At 39.3% G+C, this 20000-nt stretch overlaps 2 protein-coding genes across 3 annotated transcripts in view; both read right to left on the bottom strand.

Moving 5' to 3' along the window:
* naprt (nicotinate phosphoribosyltransferase) overlaps positions 1–12543 on the bottom strand; it is a 13499-nt gene extending 956 nt beyond the window's left edge. Inside the window, exons 1-13 of one of the 2 annotated variants that reach the window (XM_079639547.1) lie at positions 12533–12543; positions 12022–12449; positions 9164–9291; positions 8998–9080; positions 6181–6311; positions 4997–5112; positions 4255–4448; positions 4028–4168; positions 2898–2982; positions 2731–2811; positions 1764–1866; positions 926–1083; positions 1–76 (exon numbers count right to left, since the gene is read on the bottom strand). The exon at positions 1–76 is cut by the window's left edge and continues 32 nt beyond it. In XM_079639547.1, the coding sequence (XP_079495673.1) occupies positions 1–76; positions 926–1083; positions 1764–1866; positions 2731–2811; positions 2898–2982; positions 4028–4168; positions 4255–4448; positions 4997–5112; positions 6181–6311; positions 8998–9080; positions 9164–9291; positions 12022–12253 (1528 nt within the window). In that variant the 5' untranslated portion in view covers positions 12254–12449; positions 12533–12543. The other variant, XM_079639548.1, reaches the window with a different exon arrangement.
* A 3965-nt stretch (positions 12544–16508) lies between these two features.
* Positions 16509–18705, bottom strand: cUnh8orf82 (chromosome Un C8orf82 homolog). The gene is made up of 3 exons (XM_079639566.1): positions 18307–18705; positions 18174–18222; positions 16509–17038 (listed from the first exon to the last, which is right to left on the bottom strand). The coding sequence occupies exons 1-3, from the start codon at positions 18424–18426 to the stop codon at positions 16584–16586; spliced, it is 624 nt and encodes a 207-aa protein (XP_079495692.1). The 5' UTR covers positions 18427–18705; the 3' UTR covers positions 16509–16583.
* Between the last annotated feature and the right edge of the window lie 1295 nt (positions 18706–20000).

Genomic DNA, 20000 nt, shown 5'->3' with positions numbered 1-20000 from the left:
GGTGAGGATGCAGCGATTGCAGAGAAATCTGTGCGCGCTCGCGACTCTCTGACGCGCTGTTGAGGGGGAATGTGATCTGTGCACACAAACACACACATCAATTAGCTTCTGTACAAAAAATGCCTTTGAAATCAGCATTGGAGTTCACATCTGTAGATTTGAACTCATTATGTTAGCTTGTGAAAGCCAACTGAACGGCTATTTAAACTTCTCCTTCTTCTTCTGAGACTAACAGTTCTTACTCTAAATGTCCATTCACACCAAGAACGATAATTATAAACATAACTATCATGGAGGGGGTCAAAACGTATAGAGTATTTAAGCTGTCTATCACTAACAAAGCTTAACAGCTAGCCTAGGACAACATGTTAAAACATGCTAGCCATGTGTTAAAACTGTTAATTCATGCTAGCAATATACTAAAACATGTTAGAGTTGTGCTAATTCATGTTAGAAACATGCTAGCAACATGTTAGAAACATGCTAGCAACATGTTAAATCATGCTAGCAAAATAACATGTTAGTAATGTACCAATTCATGTAAGAAAAATGCTAGCAATTTGTTCATTCATGCTAGAAACATGCTAGGCAATGTGTTAATTTATGCTAACAGTGTGCCAAATCATGCTAGGAACATGTTAGCAAAATGCCAAGATTTGCTTATAAAGTGTTAAATCAAGTTAGTTGAACGAACACGTCACAATATTCCTCATTATAATAATTAATATGCAGAATAAAGGGGCGGGGCCTGGTTGAGTTAGTTAGTAGTGTGTTAAACTGGCGGTTATGGTAAGGGGCGGGACATTTCCCAAACACACTCGAAGCGCTCGACCAATCACAGCACACTGATCCAGCCGACCAATCAGAGCACAGTGTGCTTTTCAGAAGGAGGGGCTTCATAGACACTGATATTGGACGCACTCACCTTCCCACGGGAGAAGACCTCCAAGCGTAGACTGGCTACATGAGCGGGAGTGATGGATTGAACGGTCTTGTCCAGTCCTAGAGGAAAGCAGTTCAGTGCGACGCCTGCTTTAGGAGCCGGTTCTTCTGACAGACACACCAGATCCATCAGCGGATGAGCTGCGGAACAGAGACTCAGGTGAACTCGATTCAGGCAAATGTGGAGCTGGTTAAACCGGCAGCTAACGTAACAATCTAATCAGATGAGTAATAGCTTTGGAAAATCAGTTCAAATTAATAAGATTCCAGTCATTTATTCACACACACACAAAAGTTTGGGATTGGTAAGATTTTTAATGTTTTAAAAGAAGTCTCTTCTGCTCAAGGCTGCATTCATTTGATTCAAAACAAAAAATCTGTAATTGTGAAATATTATTACAATATAAAACGTGTTTTCTATGGGAATATATGTTCAAATGTATTTTATTTCTGCAATTAAAGCTGAATTTTCAGCATCATTACTCCAGTCGAGAAAGTAGAATAGAAAGTTATATTATATTTATTTGAAATAGGGTCTTTTGTAAGTTATAAAATGTCTTTACTGTCACTTTTGATCAATTTAATGCAATCCTTAATGCATTCTTACTGACCCCGAACTTTTGAACGGTAGTGTTTATTTTTATAAAAGCTTTTCTATTTAAGATAAATGCTGATCTTTTGAACTTTCTATTCATCAAAATATCCTGAAAAAACTATTTTTAACACTGATAATAATCAGAAATGTTTCTTGAGCATCAAATCATATATATATATATATATATATATATATATATATATAAGCACAACAGAAAAATACTGACCGTCTGTGTCCAGAAGCCTATAGACAGACTTCCGTCCTGGCAATGTGCTTTTCTCTAGATCTTCACTGAACTTCATTCTGGGACGACCTCTGACCTCTATCAGCTGAAAAACCACAGGGTGAGTAATAAAGCCGTGAACGTGTGTTAATAAAGCACTTTGTGTCAAGTCAGCTTTATTTATACAGCGCTTTTTTACAAAACAGATTCAAAGCAGCTTTACAGAGATAACAGGAAAATAATGCAACAAAGTTTGTTTCCAGAAGAAAATAGCGTCACAGTCCGGCTTAAGTAAGCTCAGTGATGTTTCATTTTTGTTGTAAAGTATTAAAAAAGTTAATAATTGAACGGTATACAGTTAGTATATATATATATTTACAGGTGAAACTGGAAAAATTTGAATATGGTGCAAAAAAGTTCATTTATAACTAATATATTATATAGACTTATTACATGCAAAGTGAGATATTTCAAGCCTTTATTAGTTATAATTGTGATGATTATGGCTTACAGCTTATGACAACCCCAAATTCAAAATTAGAATATTGTGAAAAGGTTTTCATGTATGTTTCATAATCATCAAAATTATAACAAATAAAGGCTTGAAATATCTCACTTTGCATGTAATGAGTCTATATAATATATTAGTTTCACCTTTTAAGTTGACTTACCGAAATAAATGAACTTTTGCGCCATATTCTAATTTTTCCAGTTTCATCTGTATATTTATATATATACACATATAGCCGCTCTGGAGAAAACTGTGATGTCACCGTCCAGCTCAGTTCAGTTCTCATATAATGGTGTCAATGCAGGCAGATCAATAATATTGTTGAATATTACATTAAATGTCCCGAACTAGGCAAGCCAAAGGCGGAAAAGGCGACAGGAACTAAAACTCTATCAGGTGACAGACAGAATGGAGGAAAAAAAAAAAAACTTGTGTGAGTTTTGCTACAGCTTTTGGTACCTTATAAACACACCCCAGAGAAGGCTGACGTGTGCATGTGACCAGATGAGTCCCGACACCGACCACATCGATCTCATTGTCCTGGCAGACAGACAGACAGACAGACAGACAGGTAATGAACGTCTTCACTGCACATGAACGTTGCCGTCTTTATGAAAAGCTCTTACCTTCTTGTTGAGTTCAGAGAGACTCTGTTCAGAAATACTGTTTGTGCCGACGATGAGGAGAGACTCAAACTGAGGAACTGAGAAGCTACACACAGAAACTTCAAGTTATTTAAGTATCTCAGCTTTTAATGTTGTTTATGTGTCTATGTGGTGTTTTTAATCTGCTTTAACACACACATGTGTAAATTCATAAGTGGACAGCATTGCTGAGTATTTTCTGCTTAAAACTGCAGTGAACCAAAGACAGTCTCAAAAACACGGTTTGAAATCGCTGGTGTTTCTGACGTCACACACTACCTTGTAACCAATCAGATCAACGTGTGATCGTTTGAAGTTTAACTTTTAAATGTATAACTATACATGAATATGAGGAGTCTCCGCATGAAAGACCTGCGACTGCAGATCAACGTGCTGCGGAAATAAAATAAAATGAGGATTTTATCTTTGACAAGATGATTGACAGGCCAGATTGACAGAGCAACCGTTAGAGACGCAATTGTATGACGTGATAGTAAGTCCCAAAGCTTGTCTACTCTTCTGCTACACACTCAAAACTGCACTTTTTCTTCACAAAAAGAGTACATACTTTTAGGGCGTAGTAAAAGTAAGCGAATTGACCCTTTGCAGGGAGTTTGATTGACAGGCGATCTGACCAATCATAATCCGCCATTCGCCGAATCTGCCATTTTTGTCCGACAAAGCAGTAAGGAGAGTTAGCAGATTAACATGGGAGGATTTGAGCTTGAGAAGTGGAGTGTACTGACGTCTTTCCGCGGTTAAAACAACATTCCTTCTGATGTTCATTCATGTTTATTTGATGCTATAAATGAACTAGAAGGAATAGATGATCGGTTCACGAGCGGCTTTAACTGAGCGATCTGTCAGACACATTAAAGAGGTATTTATTGTTTAAATTTCTTTAATAAATGACCAAATTTGAAAGTTGAGACTGTTTCATATCAAAAGTAAGCTGGTCTGTTCTGTCAGTGTGTTGTCAGTGTCCTCTCTGCTCAGCAATGTGTTTGAGAACATGGTGTGTGTGTGTGTGAGAGAGGCGTGGCTTGTCTGACATAGCAACAGTAACTATAGGGGGCGGGTATAAAAAAAAAAAAAAAAAGGAAGAGTCTCACTGTTTGCTGCATTCTTTGAAGACTCGGCGCACTTCCAGCGACTGCCTGCAGAGGTCGCCACTGTCCAGCCTGACGCCCAGGGGCCGATACTGAAGCTCATCCAGACCCAACGCCACAGAACAGAAACACAGCAGACCACTACTGCACACACACACACACACGCGTCATCTACAGCCAGATAAAACATCACCACACACAATCATCCCGTGCTTTTGGGAATGTCTCACCGGCTGACACTGTAGCTGTCGATCACAGGAAGGAAGTTTTGAGGATACGCGATGGCGTAAGAGAGGAAGGCCGCCAGTTCGCCCTCTCGAATGAGGTTCGGTTTTGAGCCCAAAAGCTGGCAGACGCGCCCCAGCCAACCCTTCACCAGACAGATGAAGTCAATCGGGCCGGCGCCACCGCAGGGAACCAGAGTCTGACGCCACACATGTAGAACATATAAGCGTTCAATACTTTTATTCAGCAAGGACGCATTAAATCAATCAAAATACCGATACTAAAGACATGCATCAATGTATCACTTTTTTTTTTTTTTTTAAAGCAGTTCTTTTGAACTTTCTATTCATCAGAGAATCCTGAGAAATAAAATGTATCACAGTTTCCACAAAAATATGACCGTTTTCAGCATTGATAATAATCATAAATGTTTCTTGAGCATCAGATCATCATATTATACTGATTTCTGAAGGATCATGTGACACTGAAGACTGGAGTAATGATGCTGAAAATTCAGATTTGATCACAGGAATAAATTACATACATTCACGTAAAAAACTGTTATTTTAAATTGTAATAATATTTTAAAAAATTTACTGTATTTTTGATCAAATAAATGCAGCCTTTTTGACCAGAAGAGAAACAAAACAAAACTTCCGACCCCAAGCGTTTGAACGGTAGTGTATATGCATAAAGAAATATGAAGTACCTGCATATTGATCAGAAACACTGAAATGTTGAACCCACCTGTGGCCACACCTCCTCCAGGGAGGAAAAGGAAGTGACATAAGAGTGTGCCATGGTTCCCGCCACAGGAATGCCAAACTGACGCCCGGCGAGAGCATTACTTGTCAAATCAAAACCTGGAAAATCAAACAGAAACAGCAACAGCAGTTCAGATGATGTTGAAGACCGTAAAATATCATACAAATACTGCAATGGCTCCAGAGTGATTGATTCACTTCTGGATATTGTTGTAAATGTTGGTTCTTGGCTGGAAACGTGTGTTTTTGTGGTAACACTTTACAATAAGGTTCATTGGTTAACATTCTTCTTCTAAAGCATTTATTCATTTTAGTAACTTAATATTAATTTCAACATTTACTAATACGTTATTAAAATCAAAGGTGTTTGTTAACATTATAATGCACTGAGAACCAACATGAACAAACAATAAACAGCTGATTTTTTATTAACTAACATTAACGAAGATTAATAAATACGGTAACAAATGTATTGCTCATTGTTAGTTAATACATTAACTAATTAACCTTATTGTAAACTAGACATGCAACATTACAATTTTCTAGGCCGATTCTGATTTCCGAGTTTGGGCTGCCGATACCGATGACATTTTTTCTAACCACTTTACAGCACACAAATATTTATTTGCTATATTTCATTTTATTTTATAAAACACCAAATACTTTTACCCAAACTGAATAATAAAAACAAGTTTAAATGGGTCCATTTTCTATAAATATTTTTGAGTCTTATTTTTCTTTTCTGACACAGCTACTCCAGTTCTTGTTAAAACACACTAGTCATGCAAATTCTGTGCATTTTGGGCACTTTTTGTCTGAAATCTGATTTATTTTGTCCGTGAGCGTGAGCAGCGCAGCAGCAATAGACTCGGCGCCTAATTCACTGCTGCTCACGCGACGCTCCTGCTCGCGGTGTGAACGCACTCATTGATTAACATTCACGGCGGAAAAAATACGCGGCCGTGAATGTGAAAAAAGTAAAACGGCTGTGATTCACAAGGTTTCCTACATGTGCGTTCCGTGTGCACGTGTGATGCTGATGCGCTATGTTAATCATGCGGTGCCCGAGTGCATTTGACCGGCATAAAATCGGCATCTGTCAGACTGACTTAAAACAGTCTGACAATCGGTGCATCTATGAAGTGTTACCGTTTTTGCCCCACTTACCACCGATGTAAGAGTATCGGGAGGCGGTCAGGCCCCCGTCGGGCCCCTGAGCTCTTCTGAGTCCCATCTCCATTAGTCTCCGTCGGGGACCTGCAGCCAAACGGAAACGAGCAGCATTGCTACACACCAGACTGAGAGGAGAGAGAGTGTAGAAGCACACACTCGTTACGCGGTCAGGAGACTCGTCACATAGATTACACTTTACACACATAGAGCAACTTAAAAAATAAAAAATCCCATTTTTTAGAGTGAGAACTCTTTTTCACAAATTGTGTGATATAGATAGATAGACAGACAGATAGACAGACAGATAGAACAACAATATATAGATAGAACAACAATATATAGATAGACAGATCAACAACAGATAGATAGACAGATAGATAGATCAACAACAGATAGATAGAACAACAATATATAGATAGATAGATCAACAACAGATAGATAGAACAACAATATATAGATAGATAGATCAACAACAGATAGATAGAACAACAATATATAGATAGATAGATCAACAACAGATAGATAGAACAACAATATATAGATAGATAGATCAACAACAGATAGATAGAACAACAATATATAGATAGATAGATCAACAACAGATAGATAGATAGATCAACAACAGATAGATAGATAGATAGATCAACAACAGATAGATAGATAGATCAACAACAGATAGATAGATAGATAGATCAACAACAGATAGATAGATAGATAGATAGATAGATAGATCAACAACAGATAGATAGAACAACAACATATAGATAGACAGATAGATCAACAACAGATAGATAGATAGATAGATAGACAGACAGATAGATAGATCAACAACAGATAGATAGAACAACAATAGATAGTAGGGGTGGGGAAAAAAATCGATTCTTAGATGCATCGCGATGCGGACGTGGACGATTCTGAATCGATTCACAAATGCCAAAAATCGATTTTCAAAAAAAAAAAATCGATAATAACGTAATATTGACGGAACGCAAAAGACGGAACTCTGAAGCGTGGAAACAATATTGTCAAAGCTTCCACCCGGCTCGGAAAGGGCAAAGCGCATTACACAATCAATCGCAACTTTTATTGCCAAGGATTTGCATCCAGTCGTTGAGAACCAGGGCTTTCGCGCTATGTTGCACACTTTGGAGCCGAGATACAACGTCCCATCTCGGAGATATTTTACAGACACAGCGATCCCCACACTCTACAACAAGACCAAAACCGAAGTCATGGAATCACTGAAGAAAGCGGGTAGGAGCTGTAACATGTGATGCGTGGACATCCGTATTTTATGTTAATAGAGATTCAGAATATGTTGAAGTTTGTTATAATTTGTTATTGTTGTGATTTTTACTGTAGTGAATTTACTGTTGTGAAATGGAAAATCAATAATCGAGAATCGTTAATAATCGAAAATCGACTGTAATCGAATCGGGACTTCAATAATCGTAATCGAATCGAATCGGGAAATCAGACAGATTAACCACCCCTAATAGATAGATAGATAAACAACAGATAGATAGATAAACAACAGATAGATAGATCAACAACAGATAGATAGATCAACAACAGATAGATAGATAGATAGATAGATCAACAACAGATAGATAGATAGATAGATCAACAACAGATAGATAGATAGATCAACAACAGATAGATAGATAGATCAACAACAGATAGATAGATAGATAAACAACAGATAGATAGATAGATAGATCAACAACAGATAGATAGATAGATAGATCAACAACAGATAGATAGAACAACAACATATAGATAGATAGACAGATAGACCAACAACATATAGATAGACAGATAGATAGATAAACAATAGATAGATAGATCAACAACAGATAGATAGATAGATCAACAACAGATAGATAGAACAACAACATAAAGATAGATAGATAGACTGATAGACCAACAACAGATAGATAGATAGATAGATAGACAACAACAGATAGATAGATAGACAACAACAGATAGATAGATAGATCAACAATAGATAGATAGAGCTGAGATTTACGCTGTCTTAAAATCCATTTATTCACTTTTTGAATAAATAGATTTTCATAGACCTGAAAATTACATTTTCAACTTAAACTGTCGTAAATCTTGAATGCTTTAGAGCAACTGAAGTTTGATGTCTTTTCAAAGACGAAACTTGGGAGATTATTGCTGAAGTGAAAAAAGTTTTAAAAAGTTACAGAATTTTACGTTTATTGTTATGAAAAATGCGCAAAATACTATTTTCAATGTTTATATGAAATATATATTTAAAAAACGTTTTACTCTAAAACGGCAAGCAAATGAAAGCCATACATCTAAACAAGTTGTGTTACAAATTTGAGATTGATATCTCAAAAAATGAGCTTTCAGTGAGAGTGTGTGTGGCTGCAGTACCAAACGCTTCCACTAGAGGAAATCCATCTCGCATTCATTTCCAATGCGCTCATTTTTGACCGCGAGGAGCACAAGTGTGACCATTTAACCTTTTTGAATCATGTGTTCACATAGCAAGTGCCAAACCCTTTACCAAGTTTCATACCATTACGATGAAAAAAGAAAAAACAAAACAAAATGTTTCAGTCAAAAATGAGCGAACAGCACCAAAGCTAATATACATGTAGTTTGTAGCATTTTCTGAACATTAAGCAACTCCTTTCACTTCACTGAATGCTGCCAGGTGAATATAAACACAAGCACACTGTCATATAAATGTTTTTTTTGTTTTTTTAAAGCACGATTGCATTCAAGAAAATAATGTCATTTAACAGAATGTTTTGAACTATGTGCAGTTGTGTTTACCTGGCGTAGTTCACCAGGCAGAGCAGACTGGTCTCCAGCAACTGAACGACAGCCAGCGGTCCAGATACTTCCAGCAGAGGAACCTAACAACACGAGTACAGACAGAACTCAACATGAACCCAGCGTCCCGCAGAACAACAGCAATACGGCTGAAGCGTTCACGTACTCGAGCGAAGACCACGGATCCCTCGGGCACCGCCGACACACACACCGCTGAACAGTCCAGCTCCTTCAGATACGTGAAGAAAGCAGCGTCTGTGTCCGCCGGGAGGACGGAGCGCAAATACTCCACATCTGAAAACACACCAGATGATGCTGAGCTTGTATGGGATTATTTTTGTGCCTTTAATATTGAACGTAACTTTACAAGAAACGAATGAAAATATAAATGGACAATGAATAAAATTTATTTGAAATTGAAAAAAATAAAAGAAAACGTTTTTTACATTTATTTTTATTTATTGATCAGCGAAAGATGCGCGTTTTAAATGGGTGGTAAAACCCATTTAAATTAACCCATTTAAAAATGGATGGTTTTGTGTCTGTTTTCACAAGATGTAAAATAAGTCTCTGATGTCCCCAGAGTGTGTGTGTGAAGTTTCAGCTCAAAATACCCCACAGATATTTTAATATAGCATGTTAAAATCATCACTTTTTGAGGACGAGCAAAAACACACCGTTTTGTGTCTGTCCCTTTAAATGCAAATGAGCTGCTGCTCCCGGCACAGGGGGCGGAGCTTCAACAGCTCGTGTCCTTTTATCTCACACACACACACACACACACACACACTGAACATTTCAAAAACTTTCAGTTAGAAAGATGGAGAGACTCAAGAAGAAGAGACAACATGTAGAAGCAACAGGACATCTCTGAATGGTTAGTTGATGAATTTATGAAGCTTATGTGTAGTTATCTTCTAGTCATTGATTAGCATATTCTGTCATGATAATCTATAAATCGTGTTCTGGGGGCGGGGTTTATGTAAATTTTAGGGTTGGTGATGTCACTAACCGGGAGGAATGTCGTGTAGTCTCTACCAGCCGTTTGTTGTAGTTCTTAAAAAGCGATTTCTTTAAAAGCAAATATCTCCCTTTGCTCTGAACTTTGAGCGTTGTGACTTTGCAGATGTTGTTTATGATCAAACAGCAACATTACACACTAACTACAGTTAGAAAAGTCGAATCATAATCAACCACCCCTTTAAAAACAGTCAAAAATTGAATCTGCAATTTTTTTTTTTTTTTTGGTTTAAAAGACATTTTATGTTTTCCATTTATATTTTCATTCGTTTCTTGAAAAGTTACGTTTAATATTAAAGGCACAAAAATAATCCCATAAGCATACAGACACATGAGCAGCACTGATCATTTCCATGGACTTTGCTTGCATTCTTCATGTTGCAACTACTTACTTTCAGATAACGGCATCATCAGACTACAGAAAGCATGTTAAGGAACAAATGCATATCAACAAACGTGTTAGAAGACACAGTGAGATGGCCTCAACCTAGTGAGCCTAACTAGACAGCATTTCCAGAAGTGTTCAGTCAAATATACTATAAAATCACTTGCTTTTGAGATGGCAGCATACTAGGTTAGTGATGCATTTCCAAATATTCTGTCAACTTAAAAGATGCATGAGCAAAAAAACTTGGTCTTTTGGTCATTTGTTTTTAGGACATATGCCTAGCAAATTAAGTCTAGTTAGGCAACATAATAAATGCATGACCAAAAATGCTGTTTAGATAGTTAACTAGGTTTTAAGACATGCAAAAAATGATGTAGCATACTAATAAGTTTTGAGATGCATGCCCAAAAAAGCTGTTTGGGTAGGGAGCTCACTTGATTTTAAGATATTCTGTTTAGTTAGGCAGCATATTAGGTTTTGAAATACATGATGTAGTCGGGGCCCAAGGTTTTAAGACGCATGCCAAAAATGCTGTCTATGCTCTCACCACAAAGTTTTGAGACACTGTCAAAAGCTGCCTATGGGTTAGGGTGCCTATGCCAAGCAGCATACTTGGTTTTGAGATGCATGCCACAAAAATCTGTTTAGGTAGTCATTTTACTTGGTTTTAAGATGCATATCTGACTAATATTGTCTACTTAGGCAGCATACTAGGTTTAGTAATGCATGCACAAATGTTCAATCTGTGCAGTCAGATCTGGGCTGTTTCCCAAAAGCATGCTTTTGAGAAACAGCCCAGATCAATTGAGAGACAGCTGCCAAAAGCTGTCTATGTAGAGACTGCATACTAGGTTTTAAGATGCATGCTTTTTGAGTAGGGAGCTTACTTGGTTAAGACGTGTGCCTGACAAATGCTGTTTAGTTAGGCAGCATACTAACTTTTAAGATGCATGACCAAAAAAGCTGTTTAGGTATGGTGGTCACTTGGTTTTAGGACATGCTTAACAAATGATGTCTACTTAGGCAACATATTAAATGTTAAGATGCATGACCTTTAAGACATGTACAAAGTTGTGTAGCATACTAAATTTTGAGATGCATGCACAAACATAGCTGTTTGGGTAGGGAGAGACTTAGGCAGCATACTAGGTTTTGAAATGCATGATAGTCTGTGCACTAGGTTTTAAGACACATGCCAAAATGCTGTAGTTATGCAGCATACTAGGTTAGTGATGTTAAGATGCATGACAAAAAAAAATCTGTTTAGGTAGTCAGTTAACTAGGTTTTAAGACATGCACAAAGTTATGTAGCATACTAAGATTTGAGATGCATGCCCAAAAAATCGTTTTGGGTAGGGAGCTCACTGGTTTTATGACATGTTATTTAGTTAGGCAGCATACTAGGTTTTAAGATGCATTATATAGCCTACTCGGTGCACTAGTTTTTAAGACACATGCCAAAAATGCTGTCAATTATGCAGCATACTATGTTTTTAACCACATGCTGTATTAGGGAGCACGTTAGACACATGCCCAAAAATGATGTGTACTAGTTTTTGAGACGCATTCTAAAAGTCAAAGACACGAGTAAGTGTGTATGCAGTACACATGCTCACCGTCATCTGAGAAAGTGAAGTTTTGTAGGAACAGCAAACAGTCGCTCAGACCCGCAAACAGTGAAAAGCCTCCGCCGAACGGGTTATCCCGGAAAAACAGTTCGAACACGGCCGGCTCGTTGTGTCTGCGCGCGCGCCAGTACGCGTACGCCATGGTGAACTGGTACAGATCCGTGAGTAACGGAGGAACCCGGTGAAGCACGGACTGCTCATTCCCCTCACGTGTGGCCATGTTTCAGTTCAGTTTATCTGCTTGTTTTTGTTGTTGTTGTTGTGCGACATGCAGTATTAGTGTTTCCCGTCTTTGCTTTAGTTTCTCCCGTCTCCCACCGTATGCTCACGTGTGACCGGGTGACCCTTCACACGGTTACATGATTCCTCCTGCTAGTATTCAGTCTCCGCCCAACTACTCTCATGTGTTCTCCAATCTGTGTTTGTAAACTGGTTTCAACACTTTGGCCCTGTCCCAAATGGCACCCTAAGCACTCGCGGTCTTCCTTCGAGTCCGCACTTTCGTGACGCAACGCCGCTCTGACTGAACTCTGTGAACATCGAGTGCGCGTGACTGCTGTTTCCTTCCTTGTTTATATAATGTTCTCAATTAAAAAAAAGTCCCTTTGAAAAACAAACAAAGCAAAAAAAAAAATAGAGGGCGCATATCGACCTTCTAAAACCTAAAATGACAAATGGGACACTCTCCGGTCTCATGAAGTTAATAATGGACACGCGCAAGACCGAAAGTGCATTGTGTGCCATTTGGGACAAGGCCAAACACACTGCATGACCCTGCTGATAACATCAAGACACAACAGCTCCTGAATCAGATTGTAAATCACAAAGGTTTATTTGGATGCTAGGAAGATGGTACATTGCCATATATATATATATATAGTATTCAGAACATACGTTAATTACACCTGGATATTAATGGTCACAATGTACTAGGTTGATTGCCGATTTTGCAGGTTTTCCCACATACAAAGCATGTAGAAGTCTGTAATTTGTATCATAGGTACTCTTCAACTATGAGAGATGGAATCTAAAACAAAAATCCAGAAAATCACATTGTATGATTTTTAAGTAATTAATTAGCATTTTATTGCATGACATAAGTATTTGATACATCAGAATAGCAGAACGTAATATTTGGTACAGAAACATTTGTTTGCAATTATAGAGATCATACGTTTCCTGTAGTTCTTGACCAAGTTTGCACACACTGCAGGGATCCTGGCCCACTCCTCCATACACACCTTCTCCAGATCCTCCAGGTTTCGGGGCTGTCGCTGGGCAATACGGACTTTCAGCTCCTCCAAAGATTTTCTGTTGGGTTCAGGTTTGGAGACTGGCTAGGCCACTCCAGGACGTTGAGATGCTTCTTACGGAGCCACTCCTCAGTTGCCCTGGCTGTTTGTTTCGGGTCGCTGTCTGCTGGGAGACCCAGCCACGACCCATCTTCAGTGCTCTTACTGAGGGAAGGAGGTTGTTGGCCAAGATCTGGCGATACACGACCCCTTCCATCCTCCCCTCGATACGGTGCAGTCGTCCTGTCCCCTGTGCAGAAAAGCATCCCCAAAGAATGATGTTTACACCTCCATGCTTCACAGTTGGGATGGTGTTCTTGGGGTTGTACTCATCCTTCTTCCTCCAAACACGGCGAGTGGAGTTTAGACCAAAAAGCTCTATTTTTTCCCATCAGACCACATGACCTTCACCCATTCCTCCTCTGGATCATCCAGATGGTCATTGTGGACAGGTGTCTGTTTGATTGAGTGTGTGGATTGAGTGTGTGGACAGGTGTCTGTTTGATTGAGTGTGTGGACAGGTGTCTGTTTGATTGAGTGTGTGGACAGGTGTCTGTTTGATTGAGTGTGTGGACAGGTGTCTGTTTGATTGAGTGTGTGGACAGGTGTCTGTTTGATAGAGTGTGTGGACAGGTGTCTGTTTGATTGAGTGTGTGGACAGGTGTCTTTGATTGAGTGTATGGACAGGTGTCTGTTTGATTGAGTGTGTGGACAGGTGTCTGTTTGATCGAGTGTGTGGACAGGTGTCTTTGATTGAGTGTGTGGACAGGTGTCTTTAAATGAGTGTGTGGACGGGTGTCTGTTTGATTGAGTGTGTGGACAGGTGTCTTTGATTGAGTGTGTGGACAGGTGTCTGTTTGATTGAGTGTGTGGACAGGAGTCTGTTTGATTGAGTGTGTGGACAGGTGTCTTTGATTGAGTGTGTGGACAGATGTCTGTTTGATCAAGTGTGTGGACAGGTGTCTGTTTGATAGAGTGTGTGGACATGTGTCTGTTTGATTGAGTGTGTGGACAGATGTCTGTTTGATCAAGTGTGTGGACAGGTGTCTGTTTGATTGAGTGTGTGGACAGGTGTCTGTTTGATTGAGTGTGTGGACAGGTGTCTGTTTGATTGAGTGTGTGGACAGGTGTCTGTTTGATTGAGTGTGTGGACAGGTGTCTGTTCGATTGAGTGTGTGGACAGGTGTCTGTTTGATTGAGTGTGTGGACAGGTGTCTGTTTGATTGAGTGTGTGGACAGGTGTCTGTTTGATCGAGTGTGTGGACAGGTGTCTGTTTGATTGAGTGTGTGGACAGGTGTCTGTTTGATTGAGTGTGTGGACAGGTGTCTGTTTGATTGAGTGTGTGGACAGGTGTCTGTTTGATTGAGTGTGTGGACAGGTGTCTGTTTGATAGAGTGTGTGGACAGATGTCTGTTTGATTGAGTGTGTGGACAGGTGTCTGTTTGATAGAGTGTGTGGACAGGTGTCTGTTTGATAGAGTGTGTGGACAGGTGTCTGTTAGATTGAGTGTGTGGACAGGTGTCTGTTTGATTGAGTGTGTGGACAGGTGTCTTTGATTGAGTGTATGGACAGGTGTCTGTTTGATTGAGTGTGTGGACAGGTGTCTTTGATTGAGTGTGTGGACAGGTGTCTGTTTGATTGAGTGTGTGGACAGGTGTCTTTGATTGAGTGTGTGGACAGGTGTCTTTGATTGAGTGTGTGGACAGGTGTCTGTTTGATTGAGTGTGTGGACAGGTGTCTGTTTGATAGAGTGTGTGGACAGGTGTCTGTTTGATTGAGTGTGTGGACAGGTGTCTTTGATTGAGTGTGTGGACAGGTGTCTGTTTGATTGAGTGTGTGGACAGGTGTCTGTTTGATAGAGTGTGTGGACAGGTGTCTGTTTGATTGAGTGTGTGGACAGGTGTCTTTGATTGAGTGTGTGGACAGGTGTCTGTTTGATTGAGTGTGTGGACAGGTGTCTGTTTGATTGAGTGTGTGGACAGGTGTCTTTGATTGAGTGTGTGGACAGGTGTCTGTTTGATTGAATGTGTGGACAGGTGTCTGTTTGTTTGATTGAGTGTGTGGACAGGTGTCTGTTTGATAGAGTGTGTGGACAGGTGTCTGTTTGATAGAGTGTGTGGACAGGTGTCTGTTAGATTGAGTGTGTGGACAGGTGTCTGTTTGATTGAGTGTGTGGACAGGTGTCTGTTTGATTGAGTGTGTGGACAGGTGTCTGTTTGATAGAGTGTGTGGACAGGTGTCTGTTAGATTGAGTGTGTGGACAGGTGTCTGTTTGATTGAGTGTGTGGACAGGTGTCTGTTAGATTGAGTGTGTGGACAGGTGTCTGTTTGATTGAGTGTGTGGACAGGAGTCTGTTTGATAGAGTGTGTGGACAGGTGTCTGTTTGATTGAGTGTGTGGACAGGTGTCTGTTTGATTGACTGTGTGGACAGGTGTCTGTTTGATCGAGTTTGTGGACAGGTGTCTGTTTGATTGAGTGTGTGGACAGGTGTCTGTTCGATTGAGTGTGTGGACAGGTGCCTGTTTGATTGAGTGTGTGTGGACAGGTGTCTGTTTGATTGAGTGTGTGGACATGTGTCTGTTTGATTGAGTGTGTGGACAGGTGTCTGTTTGATTGAGTGTGTGGACAGGTGTCTGTTTGATTGAGTGTGTGGACAGGTGTCTGTTTGATTGAGTGTGTGGACAGGTGTCTGTTTGATCGAGTGTGTGGACAGGTGTCTGTTTGATCGAGTGTGTGGACAGGTGTCTGTTTGATTGAGTGTGTGGACAGGTGCCTTTTATACAGGTAACGAGTTCAAACAGGAGCAGTTAATAAAGGTAATGAGTGGAGAACAGGAGGGCTTCTTAAAGAAAGACTAGCAGGTCTGTGAGAGCCGGAATTCTTACTGGTTGGTAAGTGATCAAATACTTATGTCATGCAATAAAATGCAAATTAATTATTTAAAAATCATACAATGTGATTTTCTGGATTTTTGTTTTAGATTCCGTCACTCATAGTTGAAGTGTACCTATGATAAAAATTACAGACCTCTACATGCTTTGTAAGTGGGAAAACCTGCAAAATCGGCAGTGTTTCAAATACTTGTTCTCCCCACTGTATATATATGTGTATGTGTGACAGAATGAGAGTAAACGAATGATGGCAGAACAACCAACATTAAGAAATCAGACCAGACATTAGACACAATATATACATTTATTTCATCAGTGTTCAGAACTTACATCTGGATTTTAATGGTCACAATGCACTAGGTTGATCATGTTGAATCTTTTTGAGCATGAAAATGTGTCTCCAACTCTTTCGTTAGTGTGTGTCGACGCCCCGCCCACATGAAATGAGTGGGTTGTCCTGAACTCTCCTGGCCTGTGACAAACTCGAAGTGTGCACTCAGATCAATGGCCAACGCGGACCGTACCAACCCCACTCCTCCCCCCCGCTCAGGTCCGGGGTGGTACAGTCTGCCGCTCACTGGTTGCATGAAAAGAGACTCCGGTTGGAACGGAACGGTCAGTTTAGCTCCGCCTCCACAGTATGACAGACGGTCCTCAAGCCCCGCCTCCGATAACAGGTGCGTGAAAACGATGGGCTGATCGTCACAGCGCACAAAGTTGCGTTCGCGTCCGCAGAGCGAGAGGAAGGGGAAGTCCTGTTGGTAACGGCCACTCTCGTTCAGTTTCAGACGATTGAAGAAGAAAACTAAGAAGCGCTGGTCTAATAGAGACGGAGCAGAGAGAAAGAGTTGTAAAATCACATTCATTTTGTGAAAACATGCTAAAATATGCTAATTCATGCTAGCAATCTGTTAAAATATGTTGAACACATGCTAATCATGCTAGCAACATGTTAAAACATACTATGAATGAGTTAATTCATGCTAGCAACAGGCTAGCGACATGCAAATTAAATGTTAAAATATGTTATCAACGTGTTAAATCATATCTGCAAAATGTTAATCATGCTAACATGTTACCAACATGAACATACTAACAGCAAGTTAATCATGTTAGTAACACGCTAATTAATGCTAACAACATGTTAAAATATGTTAGGACTGTGTTAATTCATGCTAACAACAGGTTAACAAATTGCTAATAATGTTAGTAACATGTTAAAACATAGGAATGTGTTAGTTCATGTTAGCAAAACATGCTAATAAAATGTTAAAACATGTTAGCAATGTGTTAAATCATATGAAATCATTAAAACATGTTAAATCATGCTAGAAAATGCTAAAACATGCTACAAAGGAGGTAACTCATGCTAGCAACATGTTAATAATGCTAGCAACATGCTAGTAACATGTTAATTCATGTTAACAACATATTAATCGTACTAGCAACATGCCAATCATGTTAACAAAATGGTAAAACATGTTAACGTGTTAAGCAATAAACATTTATTTTGCAACATAAATATGTTGGATGTTAAATCAGGATACTAAATCATGTTAGCAACATGCTAGCATGATAAATCATGCTAACAATGCAATCATTTAATGACACATTCGCATGTTCACGGTTCTCCTATTATTATGTTTTCAGTTTTATTTGGGTTAAATTTTGGATATGGTAACCATACAGTACTGTGGTATTATCATATCACTGTACCATGTTACGCCACAGTAAGAGCAATTTTAAGTACAGAAAAGTGAAAGAGGATTAACTCTATTGTACTGTAAGTCAGTCACTGTGTAAGAGGTTTATATTAATGTAATACAGACCACAAGACATATGCATATCCCATAAGAGCATTTATGCACACAAGTTTAAATTAAAAGTAACCTCCATATTAAGGGTTCACAAACATATTTATATTGGCTTTACTGTCGATATGCAAATAGAAATACCTTTGAAACAGGTGACAAAGTTCTTCACCTTGGTGTCATCCAGAAAGAGCTTGACAAGAGAGAACATAAAGCATGATTATAGGACTGACATCAATGTCAGGAGTAATAATAGCCTATAATAATCTCTCTATACCTGTCCTTGATGATCGATATAGTAGAAATACTCTCTGATTCTTGCTTCTGGACTCTGTCCTTGTGTGTATGAGGACAACCCCCTCCATTTACTGCTAAACAGCCTGTTTACAGACCTCATATCTGCTTCATTTACAGTAAAACCCCTGCATTGTTTATATTTTGTAGAGTTCAGTTCCAGCTGTTTCTGGTTCCGGCGGAAACAAACGCCACGCACGTCAGTTCCGCCTTTCTGGGATTGAAAACGCCGTTGTTCTAGTTTAAACCTTAATATACTGTTTATGGTTTAGACGCGTTAGTGTTTGGGTTTACGAGCTCTGCTAAACATCTTACGATTCTGCTAGATAAGGAGGAGTCACATTATTATAATAAAAAAAAGCATACTGATTGTATTTTAGGTAAACACTAGATGGCGCTGTCTTGTTTTTACAGTTTTTCTCAGTCGCTTTGGTGCATTTCTCACATCATTATTTACATTTGCACAACAGTTAGTTCAACCTCCACAACATTTAGTCCTTTGTGCACATCATAGTAGCCGTTTCTCATTCCTTCGAACAAATTGCAAATGCTTTTGGACATGCATCAATTGCTTTCATACAACTCTCTGCTGTTTTATAACATTATCATTAACTATACTTGTGAATGCTGAATAGTCATTCCATATAAAACGAATAGTCCTCCTTTCATTGCTTGAGTTGTTACATACAAAAATGTTGAACTAGTTGTCAAAATCTGTCAAGCAAATTTAAAAAAAAATGTTTTAATCATTTTTGAAAATGTCTCCTAAGTTGAACAATGTATCTCCGGTGAATCTCAACTTTCACTGATGCGAAGGGGTGTGTGAAGCATTACTGTAGTTGCAACCAATGATAAGCCACTTCTCTATAATCACTGTCAGAGCTGAATCCCATAAACCCCCACTTTACAAGCATATATGAACCAAGCAGGACATAGTGTGTACCATTTCAACGCATTCTCATACAGAAATGGAAGGCCAGCCTCGTGGAAGAGGGGTGAGGGTGCGAGTGCGGTGCAGGACGGGGACGGGGAAGGGGAAGAAGAGGCCAAGTACATAGGCGGATCCCTGATGAAATCAGGGGTACAATTGTGGATCAATTGTGGTACAAATGTTAGGGGTACAACAGGGGTACAAATGCTGTCAATCACGGCCTCACAATGAAACATCTGCTGACTTTGTTAGACACTCTTTACAGGGACAGAATCCCTGAAAATGAGAGGGGTCTAACTGGAGACCATCTGAGCAAGCATGTTGTTGTTTTGGATTGCATTGCAAGAGATGATATTTGCTGTGATGCAGATGAAATTATGTGGCCAGACAGAGAGGAACGTCTGGATGTGCATGAATGATTACAGTACTATGTATGTTGTATGTTCAGTTCCAATATGTACTGCAGTATTGTTTACAGTTGTGCACAGCTCTACCCAAAGGGAGTTTATGTTTGTTGTAAATAAGGGTGTATTTTTTCTTTTGCACAATGCTGTGAACAAATTAGAATTGCAAAGAGCTTATGCAGTAAAAATGTGAAACATTCAGTGTCTTGTAGTTACCTCACTAAATACAGTAATGTGTAACTTTATTGTATTTTTCAAATGGCTGTGCAAATAGTATATAGTGCCGTCTTGAGCATTTTCAGGTAGTGTCAACAATATCTGACTTTTTTGCATTGGAAAACA

The sequence above is a fragment of the Phoxinus phoxinus genome (genome assembly GCF_949152265.1).
Source record: "Phoxinus phoxinus genome assembly, chromosome: 16".
NCBI lineage: Eukaryota > Metazoa > Chordata > Actinopteri > Cypriniformes > Leuciscidae > Phoxinus > Phoxinus phoxinus.
Note: the sequence above shows the minus strand (reverse complement) of the source record. Positions and strands in the feature narration are given on the sequence as shown.